We start from the raw sequence: 12,242 nt of genomic DNA, 5'->3' as shown, positions 1-12,242 counted from the left end.
GTCAGTTTCTCGATTAACTTCCCCATCCCAGGTAACAAGGATACCGGGCGATAATTAGCCAAGTCTTCAGGGTCGAGGTTCGTTTTTTTAATCAAAGATCTGACCATGGCCACTTTCCATGCCTTGGTAACCGTAGCCGAATCCAGAGAGGCGTTAACCATCTTGGTTACCGGTTCACTAATGGCAGGGAGTGCCTGATTGAGAATTTTCATAGGGGCTGGAACTCGTGGCGATCCACTTTTTATACTCCCCATCAGAGAGGGAAGAAGCTCTTCCGTAAGGGGGGCAAACTCTGAGAATGTTGGACATTCCCTTCTTTCCTCCCAAGGAGGCACCCTGTGGCATTCAATGGAATCTACTACCGGGATCGTCTCCAGAATTGTATCTATTTTACTCTGAAAATAGTTTGCCATATCCTCGCATCTTGTATTCTGCTCATCTGCTATTACAGGAGGGTCCGGGATTTTATTAAGGAGCTTCACGATCTTGAACATTTCCCTGGGGGCATTAGCGGCGGATTCAATCTTATTCGCAAAAAAAGCCGTTTTAGTGGTGATAAGAGCATTTTTGTATTTCTTCAGTAAGATTTTATAACTGATCTTCCTATCAGTACTAAAATCCTTCCTCCAGTGACGTTCTGCCCTTTTACATTCTTGTTTTAGCAGCCTTAATTCTGAAGTAAACCATGGGTGTTTCAGCTCTCCCTTCCTGATTGTTGAGGGTTTTTTAGGTGTAAGTTTGTCCAGGGATTGGGTGATCCATTGATTGAAGTTATTAGCAGCCACCTCCACATTGGAAATATCCAGAGGCTTGCTGTTTTCTAATAGTCCCCTCCAGTTGTCCACATCAAGTTTAGACCAAGGCCTTATTAACACTCTATCTGAGGAAGTAGAGGTGCTTATTGTGGGTATTTTCCAGTAAAAAGGAATCACTGAATGATCCGACCAAGGGACACGATGAGGCTCCGTGACTATTATGGTCTCAACATTAGTAAAAATGGGATCAAGAGTGTTTCCTGACTTGTGCGTGGAACTCCGCACCTTCAGATTGAGGCTATAACTCTCTAGGTCCTTTTCTAAATCTTTCGCTGTTCTATCCTCTGGCTTGTTAAAATGGATGTTAAGATCTCCCAATAACAGGAAATTCGTAGCCGTACAGACCCCATCTATCACCGCCTCCAACAGGCTCTCCTGAAATGAACCAAGAGGGCCTGGTGGTCGGTAGATCAGTAGCCCTGTTATTGAGCTCTCATCTGAGGGGCGGAGGGTGAAATGAGTGCTCTCACATCCCTGAATATTCGTATTCTGTAAACGGCAACTTATGCTCTCCCTGTAGATAATTGCAATCCCTCCTCCTATTCTTCCTGGTCGATCTTTATGCTGTACTCTGTATCCTGGGGGTAGTGCCTCGATCAAATCTGGGTCAGAGTTTTCCCCCAGCCAAGTCTCCACCAGAAACAAGACATCAAGATCTTTAAAAGTAATTAGGAGTGAGATTTCCTCCTTGTGTCCAGGCAGGGATCGGCAATTAAGTAAAGCCATCCTCAGAATTTTCGACGGTTTGTTTTCGTCGGGTACCTGTTCCGACGTGAGAAAAGGACACCGATTGCATGCGTAGTGGCCTTTCATCAAGTCTGGCGAATGTAAGCATCGGGGAGAGATCGTACCCTTATACCCTAGCAGCTCGGTACGAGAGTATGCTCTTACCTGCCCAGAACATCCGGGCCCAAGGCCCGATCGTGCGCGAACGGGCGCAAACGGGCTTTCCTCTGGCGCTCCTCCGGCGCTCATCAGGCGCTCCCGCTGCTCGTGACCGCTGCGCGTCCTCATGGGCCGTTTATGAAGGCTCTCCTTCCAAGCGTCTGAGCGCTAGAGCGCTACAACAAAGATGGCGCCGACAAACGGCGCTTCCTCAGCAATCCTCACCAATAATGGCGTCCTAAATGACCCGGGGCCCGCTCTAAAAGCGGTGAGTGACTCGCCAATGCGATATTTTACAGTGCAAGTGGGGGGCGGCGTGTGCGCTCGCGACGCGATTAAAATCCAGGGAAAAATAAACTATATTTAACCTAGATAAGAAATAGGGATAATTATTTTAAAAAGTATGTTTCGCTAGCGCAGCGCGCTTCTGTCCTGCAATGATCGAAAATAGCGCAGTATCACAATGTAGCGCGGCAATACCCCAAGGGGCTCCTTGTACCAGGCTGCACCCACCTGAGTCTTCAGCTTATGAAGGCTCTCCTTCCAAGCGTCTGAGCGCTAGAGCGCTACAACAAAGATGGCGCCGACAAACGGCGCTTCCTCAGCAATCCTCACCAATAATGGCGTCCTAAATGACCCGGGGCCCGCTCTAAAAGCGGTGAGTGACTCGCCAATGCGATATTTTACAGTGCAAGTGGGGGGCCGCGTGTGCGCTCGCGACGCGATTAAAATCCAGGGAAAAATAAACTATATTTAACCTAGATAAGAAATAGGGATAATTATTTTAAAAAGTATGTTTCGCTAGCGCAGCGCGCTTCTGTCCTGCAATGATCGAAAATAGCGCAGTATCACAATGTAGCGCGGCAATACCCCAAGGGGCTCCTTGTACCTTCTAGACCGCTCCGTGTCGCCTCTGTATGGCCAGGGAATCCCCGGCGTAGGGATTCCCCCTCTTGTTGCGGAGATTGGAGGCGGGAGCCCACCCCGTATTCCTACGGATTGATATCCCTAGCGGGTGCCCACCCCGCCAGGGACCTTGCCGCTTTTCTTTGAATTCACGTCGCGGGTGCCCACCCCGTGACGTAAGACTACCTCGAAAAGTCACCGCTGCGGCCCGGTCCGAAACCGGAAGCCAGGCAGCCTCGGCGAAGACGTGGGCGGGACTGTACCCACAGGAAGCGGACGGGAGCCTACCCCGCGCTCCTGTGCTGGAAGCAGGAAGTACGTTGTGGACCGGGGCTCCAGTGAGCTGAGGGAGCCCCGCGCTGTTGCTGCCAGAAGGGAAGGAGAGGAATCCACGCTGGATCTGACGAAAGGAGCAGCAGTCCCGGTGAGTGGGGGCATCCTTTGTTGTAGGCGGGAGCGAGTGCGCTCCACCGGCAGGCACCGGGGCAGTGCAAGTGTCGGGCGGCCCCGGAAGGCAGCGGTCCGCCCCAACGTGTTCTCGAGCCCACGAGGCTCCAACGAGGCCAGCAGTGATTGCTCAGAGCGCCCAGAGCGCTCCAACGTCTAGGGGGCGTTTTCCTTGGTTTCTTGAGCCCCAGGAGGGCTCCACCGACGGCGGGGGCATTCTGGTGGTTTCTGAGCGCGGGGCGCTCCAACGTGGTGGCAGTGTTTTGTCGAGCCCCGTGAGGCTCCCACGATTGGTCAAGTATTCGTTTAGAGCCCCGAGGCTCCATCCACAAGGGGGCATTTCTTGTTTAGAGCCTGGGAGGCTCAGGGTGCATTTCTTGTTTAGAGCCTGCGAGGCTCAGGGGCCACAAGTGTGGCATATTTAGAGTCCAGGAGAGGCTCCCCTGCCATCTTTGTTTAGTGGGCAACTGCTACGTGTAGGTTGTGCCTTGTGCGCCCTGGTTTGCACAACCTGCGCCGGAGGGCCCTGACTTTTCTGGACACAGGGCGTCCTTGCCCCTTCAAGGCCAGTTGGCCTAGGGACTGCCACAGGTGGTGGCTCATGTGAGTTTCTCGCTATTGTTCCTTACCTGCACCTCTGAACGTGTGTTTATGCGTCATGTGCCTTGTTTTACACCGCTGAAGGTATTTTATGCATCATGTGTTTTCCTTCCCTACACCTCTGAATGTGATGCATCATGTGTAATGTGCGTTTACTCCTACAGGTATTGTGATACTTGGGTGGTTGTTGTCTCCTAGTACAGGTGGTGCTAGTGAGGTCCTGGTTCCCTGCGCGATATTTTCCTAAGGTGGTTAGGGTTGCGTAGGTGGTACTTACCTGATACCAGTAGTTACTGGTTGTGTGCTACATTTGCTATTTTGTACTATAGTATTTTATATCCTATGTGCTAATTTCTACAAAGTGCTAACTCCTGACAGTGGTCCATGTGGCCCTGTCCCCTGTACATATAATACCTTGTAAATTCTGCCCGTGCCTGTTGGCACATTGTAAAGTGTGTGGTTTTATCTAATGTGTTTTGGTAATACAAAGGTTATTTTTATATAATACCTTGTGTGGAGTTTCCTTTGTGGTGGGCCTTGGGTGTTGATGCTGGGTGCGCGCGCAAACGCTTTACACATTGCCTCAGGTATAAGCCTGACTGCTCCTGCCAAGCTACCAAGGGGGTGAGCAGGGGTTATCTTTGGCGTGTAACTTCCTTGCCCTGACTAGAGTGGTGGTTTCTGCCTGACTTTGGCGCAAGCCTTAGCCAACCAGAAATCCCATTTCTAACACACTTTATCTGTTAAAATTATATAATTTTCTAAGCAGTCGCGGACCCCCAGAGTAGGCTTCATGAGATATCCTTGCACTCAATATTCAGCTAATCTTGCATTGATCCAGATGTGCCCATCCTTTTCTTGTCACCCCCTCTAACCGGCTGAAGGTTTATCATGTATTATGTGTATTATATGTAAAGTTGTACATTAAGTGCTTTATGTCTTGTTACTGTCACCACTCAGCAACCATTGCACGTGACACATTCTCCTCGTCTTTTCACCCAGAGTCATTACTGACCCAAGTAGAATATTGTCCTGCTTGTAAAGATTTTAATTTGAAAATGCTACTCTTTGGTAGACATTATCAAATGAACAGCCATGCTTTGAACTCACATTTATAGGGTGTACGTCGTTTTAAAAGTGTCACCGTAGCCCTTACTCCTCCAGGTGAGGGATCACTTTGCAGGTGTCCCTCTTACTAGTCTTTCAGGAGCGTCTGATGTCAAGGCAAACGTCTGAAAGGCGCCACGAAATGGCTCCGAACCTATCTGGCCATGCCATTGTTATGAGCATGGTCGATCCATGACCTTTAGTAGAAGTGCCCTGCAATAAACAAGTAGCTTCTTGGGTCATGTTCCCTGAGTCATGTACACTACGGTGGAATGCACCCTCGCTTCACTTCCCTGACACCCATCATAGACTGGTTCACACTTTATAAAACTGCAGCGTGACCTCCTGATACATGTGAACAGACTCCAATCAGACCTGGTGGAGACAAAGCTGGCAAGACTGATAAATGGCTTGGAAAAAACAAAGTGGGCAGAAAATCAAAAAGTCGAAGGTTGAGCCTGTGTGCGGGCTGTGTGGCAAGAGCCTGCGTGTAGCAGGAGATTTGATTGGGATTGACTGTGCTTGTTAGCTACTAGCAATCTACGTTTCACATGCATTTATTTTTAGATTTTGTTACACCTTTTTTGCTGTGTCTTAATGTGTTTTCTCTGTCTCTTTCCCCGACAGAAAGCCAATCAAGTACCCAAAGGTCGCTGATACTTGGCCTGTCTTTGGGAACTGTGCTTGTCTTTGGTCTTGTCACAGCTGGGATCCTCTTTTTCAAGGTAAACAGGTTTTCTTGAAATGTAGATTTGCCAGAAACTGGCTGAGTGTTTGGAAATGCAAACACGTTTAGTACACCTGGCCCTTAGCTCTTTGGCAGCAATGTATCATACTATAAATGTGCTGACATCCAAAGGATCTCATATATGTTACTTAGGACCAGGCCAATCTTAGTTCAGAAGATCCTGTACATGGGGATATTGGTGCACTGTGTGATCCACAGACAGTGCAGAAGGAACTCATATTATCCATCAAAGGGTTCTACAACCAAATGAAGGGGGACCACAACCCTTCTAGTCACAGATTTGCATCCAACAGATGTCCCACAGCTACTAACGACACTCCATATGAAGGGGTGGAAATAATTTATACCCTGCTCTACTATTGACAATGCCATTTGAAAGGAATAAGCCACCCACTATATAACAAATCAGTTTTGGGTAGTCTGCACCCAATGATGGCACTGAATGGAGAGCTGCCTTATGGTGCTAAGATTAGGGTGAGCGATAGACTCCACTCCACCGGCGGAGTAGGCCGAGTTTTGGACCCTTCGCATTACGCATGTAACGTAGAATTCTGGCCAAATTCTGTCAGCCTTTGCATGGCCGAGTTTTATGTTGCGCGCAGCTCGCCAACAGCAAGTTGGCACATGAGAGTTGACATCCCCTAGCGTGGTTTTTGGACACAAGAAGGGCACCCAGCAATATTTTCTCAATGTGGGTGGTCACAGACGGTCATGGTGACAAAGCTGCCGCTTGAGTAGAAAATCGACTTGAGCGGCAGTTAAATCAGCTCGAGAGGCAGAGTCCTCTGGAGCGCCACATGGTATTAGCGCTTATTTAACAGCACAAAACAACCTCCTGCCACTAAAAAACGGCACAAGCAGCACAATGTGCCAATTTCCAACCATTTGCAGAACTCTGCAGAATCTCGCAGAGTTTTCATGTAATTCCGCAGAATTCCGCTGCTTAGCTCGTTCCTCTAACCTCTAGCTAAGATCCGGAGAACAGCGTTTACAACGCTGTTTCCACAACGCAATGGCATTACAACATGGTCGTTACAACAACCGCGTTGTTACTACGCAATACCATTACCTTGCAAGTCACTACAACGACTTGCAGTAGGGGGCGCACTGGTATTGGATTTAGAATCCCACACCTTCCCTGGTGTTGCGCAAACTGGAGTAGGAAGAGTAAATAACACTATTCCTAAGTCCAGCGCGCCCCCTACTGCAAGTCGTTGTAATGACTCGCGATGTAATGGTATTGCGTAGTCACAACACGTTCGTTGTAACGACAGCGCTGTAATGACATGCGATCAAATCACATGTGTTGTCAGGAGCAATATTCCTAAGATACATCTTATCCTCTGCAGCATCCACCTCAGTGTCTAGGAGCTGCAGAGCTGTTTACTTAATATTATGGTTAGATTGCCGCACATGCACTAATTGTTGTTTGGGGACAAGATACAGTTTCTCAGTCACTTCTTTAACAGTGTAACAAGGGGAGAGTATATGCTCTAAGTGGACCAGTGTCTGCCTGGTCTTTCATGGGGTCAAAGCAACATGGTGGATATTTCAGTTTACAGTGTGTGTACCAGAGCCTAAGATATCATTTCATTCCAATTGAATAACCAAGTAATCAACGTTTACTCTCAAATGCACCACATTACATCTTTTATTGATTATGGCTCAGAATAATGATGCTGTCTGAACTGTTAAGTAAACATCTTGTTGAGTAGTGATTTTTGTTACTGTTTGTCCAGTAAGACTCTATTTAAGTATCTGTCAAGCTTGTGATTTTATTTCTTAGGTATTCAACTGTGCCCCGAGTTACATAGGACACAGCTTTTGTTGAGGTTTTCAAGATATGCTACTTACGTTAAGGCCACCACTTTTTTTCATCCCTCTTAAATCACCCAAGTCAGCAAAGTCAATTATTGATTTTTAGGTCGAGCATCCGAGACCTCTTGTATATATCTGTGAAGTAAATTTATTGTTTGATTACTTAAAATCATTACAAAAACACAAAACAAACCCCCCCCCCCCCTAAATAAATACCACATTGAACTAGAACCTTAATTTCCAGAGTAAAATCCACATCACTTATCAGTAGGATTCAAGTTAAAAACAATTACATTAATAGCTTGGATGGGACGACAGAGGAATAAGAACCCAAAGGGGTGCTGGTGATCTCATTAGACTCAAGTTAATTAAGCTCTCCCTCAAATTGACGTAAAAGTCTGCAGACTAGGTTCATATATTTAGTTCCACGACAAGCTAGTATCGACGAGGTCCCCTCTACCTCTTGTATATACTTTAGTATATACTTATATGTGTATGTACTTTGTGGGCTCTGGATATCAGCTCTAGAACTTGTCTCCTTCCGCTTAGGGACTTTTTTTCTGTTCAACTACCTCTATTTAACTGTCTTAATACAAAACGACCAGCAAAGGTCAGTAAAATACCAGGATTGCTTTCTGCTGAGCAGTTTGGTGCTTACTTTCCCTCCATGTTAAAGAACAGTAGATGTTTCAGCACCCGGGCTATTGTGCTGCATAGCTAAATATATATAAGGTCGCAAAGGCGAAACCGATTTTTTTGCAAATGCTTGTTTTTTTGGGGAACTATTCATGGGTCTGCTTTTACATTGCCTGTTAATGATTTGAAGGCAAGGGTAATTTATTTTTAGAGGGTAGAGGGTAGTCTTAGAAGTGGCTCTCATCAGGTTGTTCAAAGCCAAACAATGGATTCAATTTCCCTTATCAGGAGAGGTAGCATTCAGGAATCCTAAAATGCCTATTATTCTCTGCTGACATGTTGATTGTTGAAAATAGTTCAGTAACCACCGACACACGCAACCTGTTGTCTCTTACCTCTCAATTTTATAGTGAACCACCAGTCCAAGTTTTAGAGGTATACTGAGTGAGGATGTCGGGAGGGTAATGTTGAATATTTAAGCATCAATTCCAGTGGAGCCGGTAGCAGCAGTCCCGATCAGAAATGTTTTATGTTTTAATTACGAGGGCACTCAGACGTGAATTGTCGATTCTCACTGTAATTCCAGATGTCTAAGGGGACCCGAGAGTCTAACTCGTAATGGCTATGGATTTTTCAAGTTAACTCTGGGGTGGGGAATTTCATGTCATTTTCCGGGGCACCTCTAATGAGGAGCTTAATCTGTAATTGTGTGGCACCCTTCTCTGTCGCAAGCCATCACATCATATCCTCTAAACGGATTTGTCTAGGTGGAATTATAAGTCGTTTGCAAGCTCCCCACACACCTCATTAGTGTTGCCTTGACAAGTCACTCCCAACAATGATTGCTTGAGAGTTGTGCCAGGATTAGAATGGATGATGCAAATTATAGTCCATGAAGCTGGAAATGAAGTGAGGTGAGGCAGACCGCAGCAGCATCGGCCCGGCAGGAGCAGAATTGGCAGGATCCCAATCGATGGTCCGTGTGGGGTGAGGCACCACACGAGAAGTGCTGCCCCCACCTTCCTCATGCCAAGCCTGCCAACAGAACGAGGACAGAAAGGTACTAGGGGCTGTATTTTACGTTATGCTGATTTGTATAACGCATTAATCACCCATGATGGTATCCAGGCGCTTGTGCAGGTGAGTACGCGTGTTGTCCCCATAGAGTTATTCAAGAACAAGGTCTTCAGCTTCTTGCAGAGCTCCAGAAAAGAGGAGGAGTCTTTGATGTATTATGGTAGGATGTTATATGTTTTGGATGTGATGCAGGAGAACAGGCAACCTCTGCTAGCTTTTGTGAATGCGGGGTGTGTGCGCGAATGAGTGAGGCTGAGCGTATGTGTCTGGCAGGCTGGTGAAAGTGTATGCAGCTGTTCAGGTAAGCTGGTCCAGTGTTGTGCAAGGGTTTGTATGTGTGTGAGGAGTTTAAATTGGCTGTGCTTATCAGTGGGGAGCCAGTGGAGTTCTCTGAGGTGGGGTGAGACTTGGGCGCAGCGTGGGAGGTTAAGTATGAGTCTTGCAGACGCGCTTTAGATGGTCTGAAATCTGTGAAGAAGCTGCTTGGAGATTCCAGCGTATGTGTGTTGCCGTAGTCGAGTCTGTTGTGATGAGTGCCTGTGTGAAGGTTCGTCTGGTGTTCTGTGGATACTTGAAGATATTTCGTAGTATGCATAGGATGTGGAAGCAGGTAGCCCTCACTGCATTGACTTGTGCCGTCATGTTGAGCTTGTCGTCCAGGATGACCCCCAGATCTCTGGATGGTTGGGGGTGTTGGTCCTAGCTCAGTCAGTCACCAGATGGTCCTGTTTCTAAAAACCAATACTTCCATCTTATTGGAGTTTAGCTTCAAGCAGTTGATACTCCTAGTCAGGCAACTGGTGCAGTTGGCTCTGGTGGTGGTTGTCTTGTCTGTCAGGGAGAGGATGAGTTGGGTGTCGTTGGAGTTTGGGTGATCCCTCGGGATAGGATGATGTTCTAACCACACACTCTTGAGAGGCTTTGACATCAAAGGGATCCCCGTACAAACATTACCCACTAACCACCCACAGGAGGCCAGCTTTCCTGACATGCATTGTGCAACCACTCGATAACAATCCTAGTGGAGCAACCTAGTCTGTCTACAAGTCAACTTTCATTTCTATCCTGATAATTGTGTACTTGACTGTACTGCCCTATGTATAATTTTGCGTTGGGTGTCACAGGTAAAGTAGTTCCTCTATTCTATGTAAAATCATTGACTGAATCTTGATACACTAATTCATATTGGATGTTTCATTGGGTTCTGAGTTTCTAAACTACCACCCCTCCCGGAGTAAGCCTTTGGCTGCCTCTGCACCTATACTCTGCAGTTCAAGCGCTGAAGAAGCACACTTAGAGCTTAGATTTGGGCTTAACAGTAGAGTTAGGCCCAAGGACACCAGTGATAAAAAGTGCTGATTGTTACAGTCCAAGCCCAATATCCATCTGCCCTGGAACTTCAGAAAAGTTCCCGAAACAATAAAACCATTTGCTTTGTTGGTAGAGGGCGGACAGTATTCTGAATGTCTCCTGCCAACACAGACATTGTAACCTTGAAATGAGAGCTTTACGATTACCTGTAGAACACCTTGGGCCGAGGATAATGCTAAGTTCCTCTTCTGAACCAACTTTCTCCAAACCACTTTAGGGCACTGTTTGGCTCCCACCTGGTAAGGAGTGTTCTTTTTTTATTGTGGTGATTTTTAAAAGCTTACCCTCTGTACTAGCATAGCAAGTGCTGGATGAAGTACTGCACTTTCCTGGCTTTGAATGCCATTCCAGATAGTCTAAGAACTCCTCTTTATTGAGCACATTTAATTTCTTTCTAATTAAACAATTTTATGGATTTTTATGGATTTTTACAGATCAGATGAAGTGCTATTAAAGTTCATTTTTTCAACACCACGTATGACAGCCACTTATTAATATGCAGCACACATCATACTATACCATTTATGATAGTTACAACTAACTATAATTTTTACATCGCATGGGTTATCTACTAACAATCCTGACTCTTCTCCAATTCCTCAAATTTCCATTGAGTCTCCCAAATCATAGCATGCTACTGGGGGCATCCTCCTATCCTGCCAATCCTGCCTGTGTGCAGGCTCTTTGTCAAGCCAGTCCTCGGTGCCTCTTTCTGCAATTATCAAACCAAGGTAAAACAATGATAGCTTGTACCTACACGTATCCAGGCCAGATACTATGTGTAAATGTGTAAGCTGTAATTATCAATTCTCCAACCTGTGACTTCCTCCATATGTTACATACTATCTTCCAGAAGGGCTCAATACATTAATTTGTCTCAATGGTGTGTAGGAGAACCCCCCCCCCCACCCCCCACACACACACACACCTTGCAATGTAAACAATTCAGGTTTGCATTCCTACCAAATTACCATCATTTGTGCTGGGTAATGTACGTTCTATGCAGATATTTAAGTTGGTGGCAATGACGATCTCACATGGAGCCATTTTGGCTTCTTGACACTCCTTGTCCATATCCTTTTCCCACACATTCTGGAGGTTATTAAAAGTGTGTGGGGAGTGGATCACATGCAACAAGTATAATGGGGAAATCTTACACTTTCTCATATCGCCCATCAACAGTTTCTCCTTCAAAAGGTTAAAATAAGGTAGATCTGTAAAGTTTTGATATGGGGGTGTGGGTGTTGTCTAAGCTGCAGGTATTTGAGAAATTGATGTTTGTGTTGGTTGAACAAGTTACTTACCTTTGGTAATGCTCTTTCTGGTGGATACTCTAACTGCAGATTCTTCACCTTGTTAATATTCCCTAGACATCAGACTGTATCAGGAAACCTTTCAGAAGTACACCTGTGAGCTGTTATGTTGGGTCATGCGGCACACCACTCACATCGCTCAGCTCTGAAACTGACTTAGCCACATAGAAGAGCCACCCATGAGTGATGATGTCAGTTGCTTTCTAGACTGTTCACACCCTCAGATAGAGAGACCAACAGCTAAACTAGTTCTATATGTACAGATCTGGGACCTTTTTAAGATGGAAAATAAGTAGGGAATTTGCAGTAAAAGTATCTACCACAAACAGTGTTGCAGAAGGTAAGTAACGTGTTCTTCTTATGGATTCTTCTGGCCACAGATACTAAAGCAGTACCTCCTAGGTGCTGGATCTGTGAACTGGTTCAAATCAAACAGTCCTGCAGGTCTGAGCAGGTAAAGTGCTCACTTTGACGGGCTTTGATGGAATGATCCCGCATTCCCTCTGGAGGTTGCTTCTT

The 12,242-nt window shown here is 46.2% G+C and overlaps 1 protein-coding gene across 1 annotated transcript in view; it reads left to right on the top strand.

The window, feature by feature from the left end:
- The window catches only part of TIGIT (T cell immunoreceptor with Ig and ITIM domains), a 160,203-nt gene that overhangs the window by 85,102 nt on the left and 62,859 nt on the right, over positions 1–12,242 (top strand). Inside the window, exon 3 of the mRNA XM_085624031.1 lies at positions 5,388–5,485. Within this exon, the coding sequence (XP_085480157.1) occupies positions 5,388–5,485 (98 nt within the window). The remainder of the gene's footprint in view (positions 1–5,387; positions 5,486–12,242) is intronic.

Source organism: Triturus cristatus, chromosome 8 (genome assembly GCF_964204655.1).
Source record: "Triturus cristatus chromosome 8, aTriCri1.1, whole genome shotgun sequence".
Classification (NCBI taxonomy): domain Eukaryota; kingdom Metazoa; phylum Chordata; class Amphibia; order Caudata; family Salamandridae; genus Triturus; species Triturus cristatus.
This window is presented reverse-complemented; position numbering and strand designations above follow the sequence as displayed.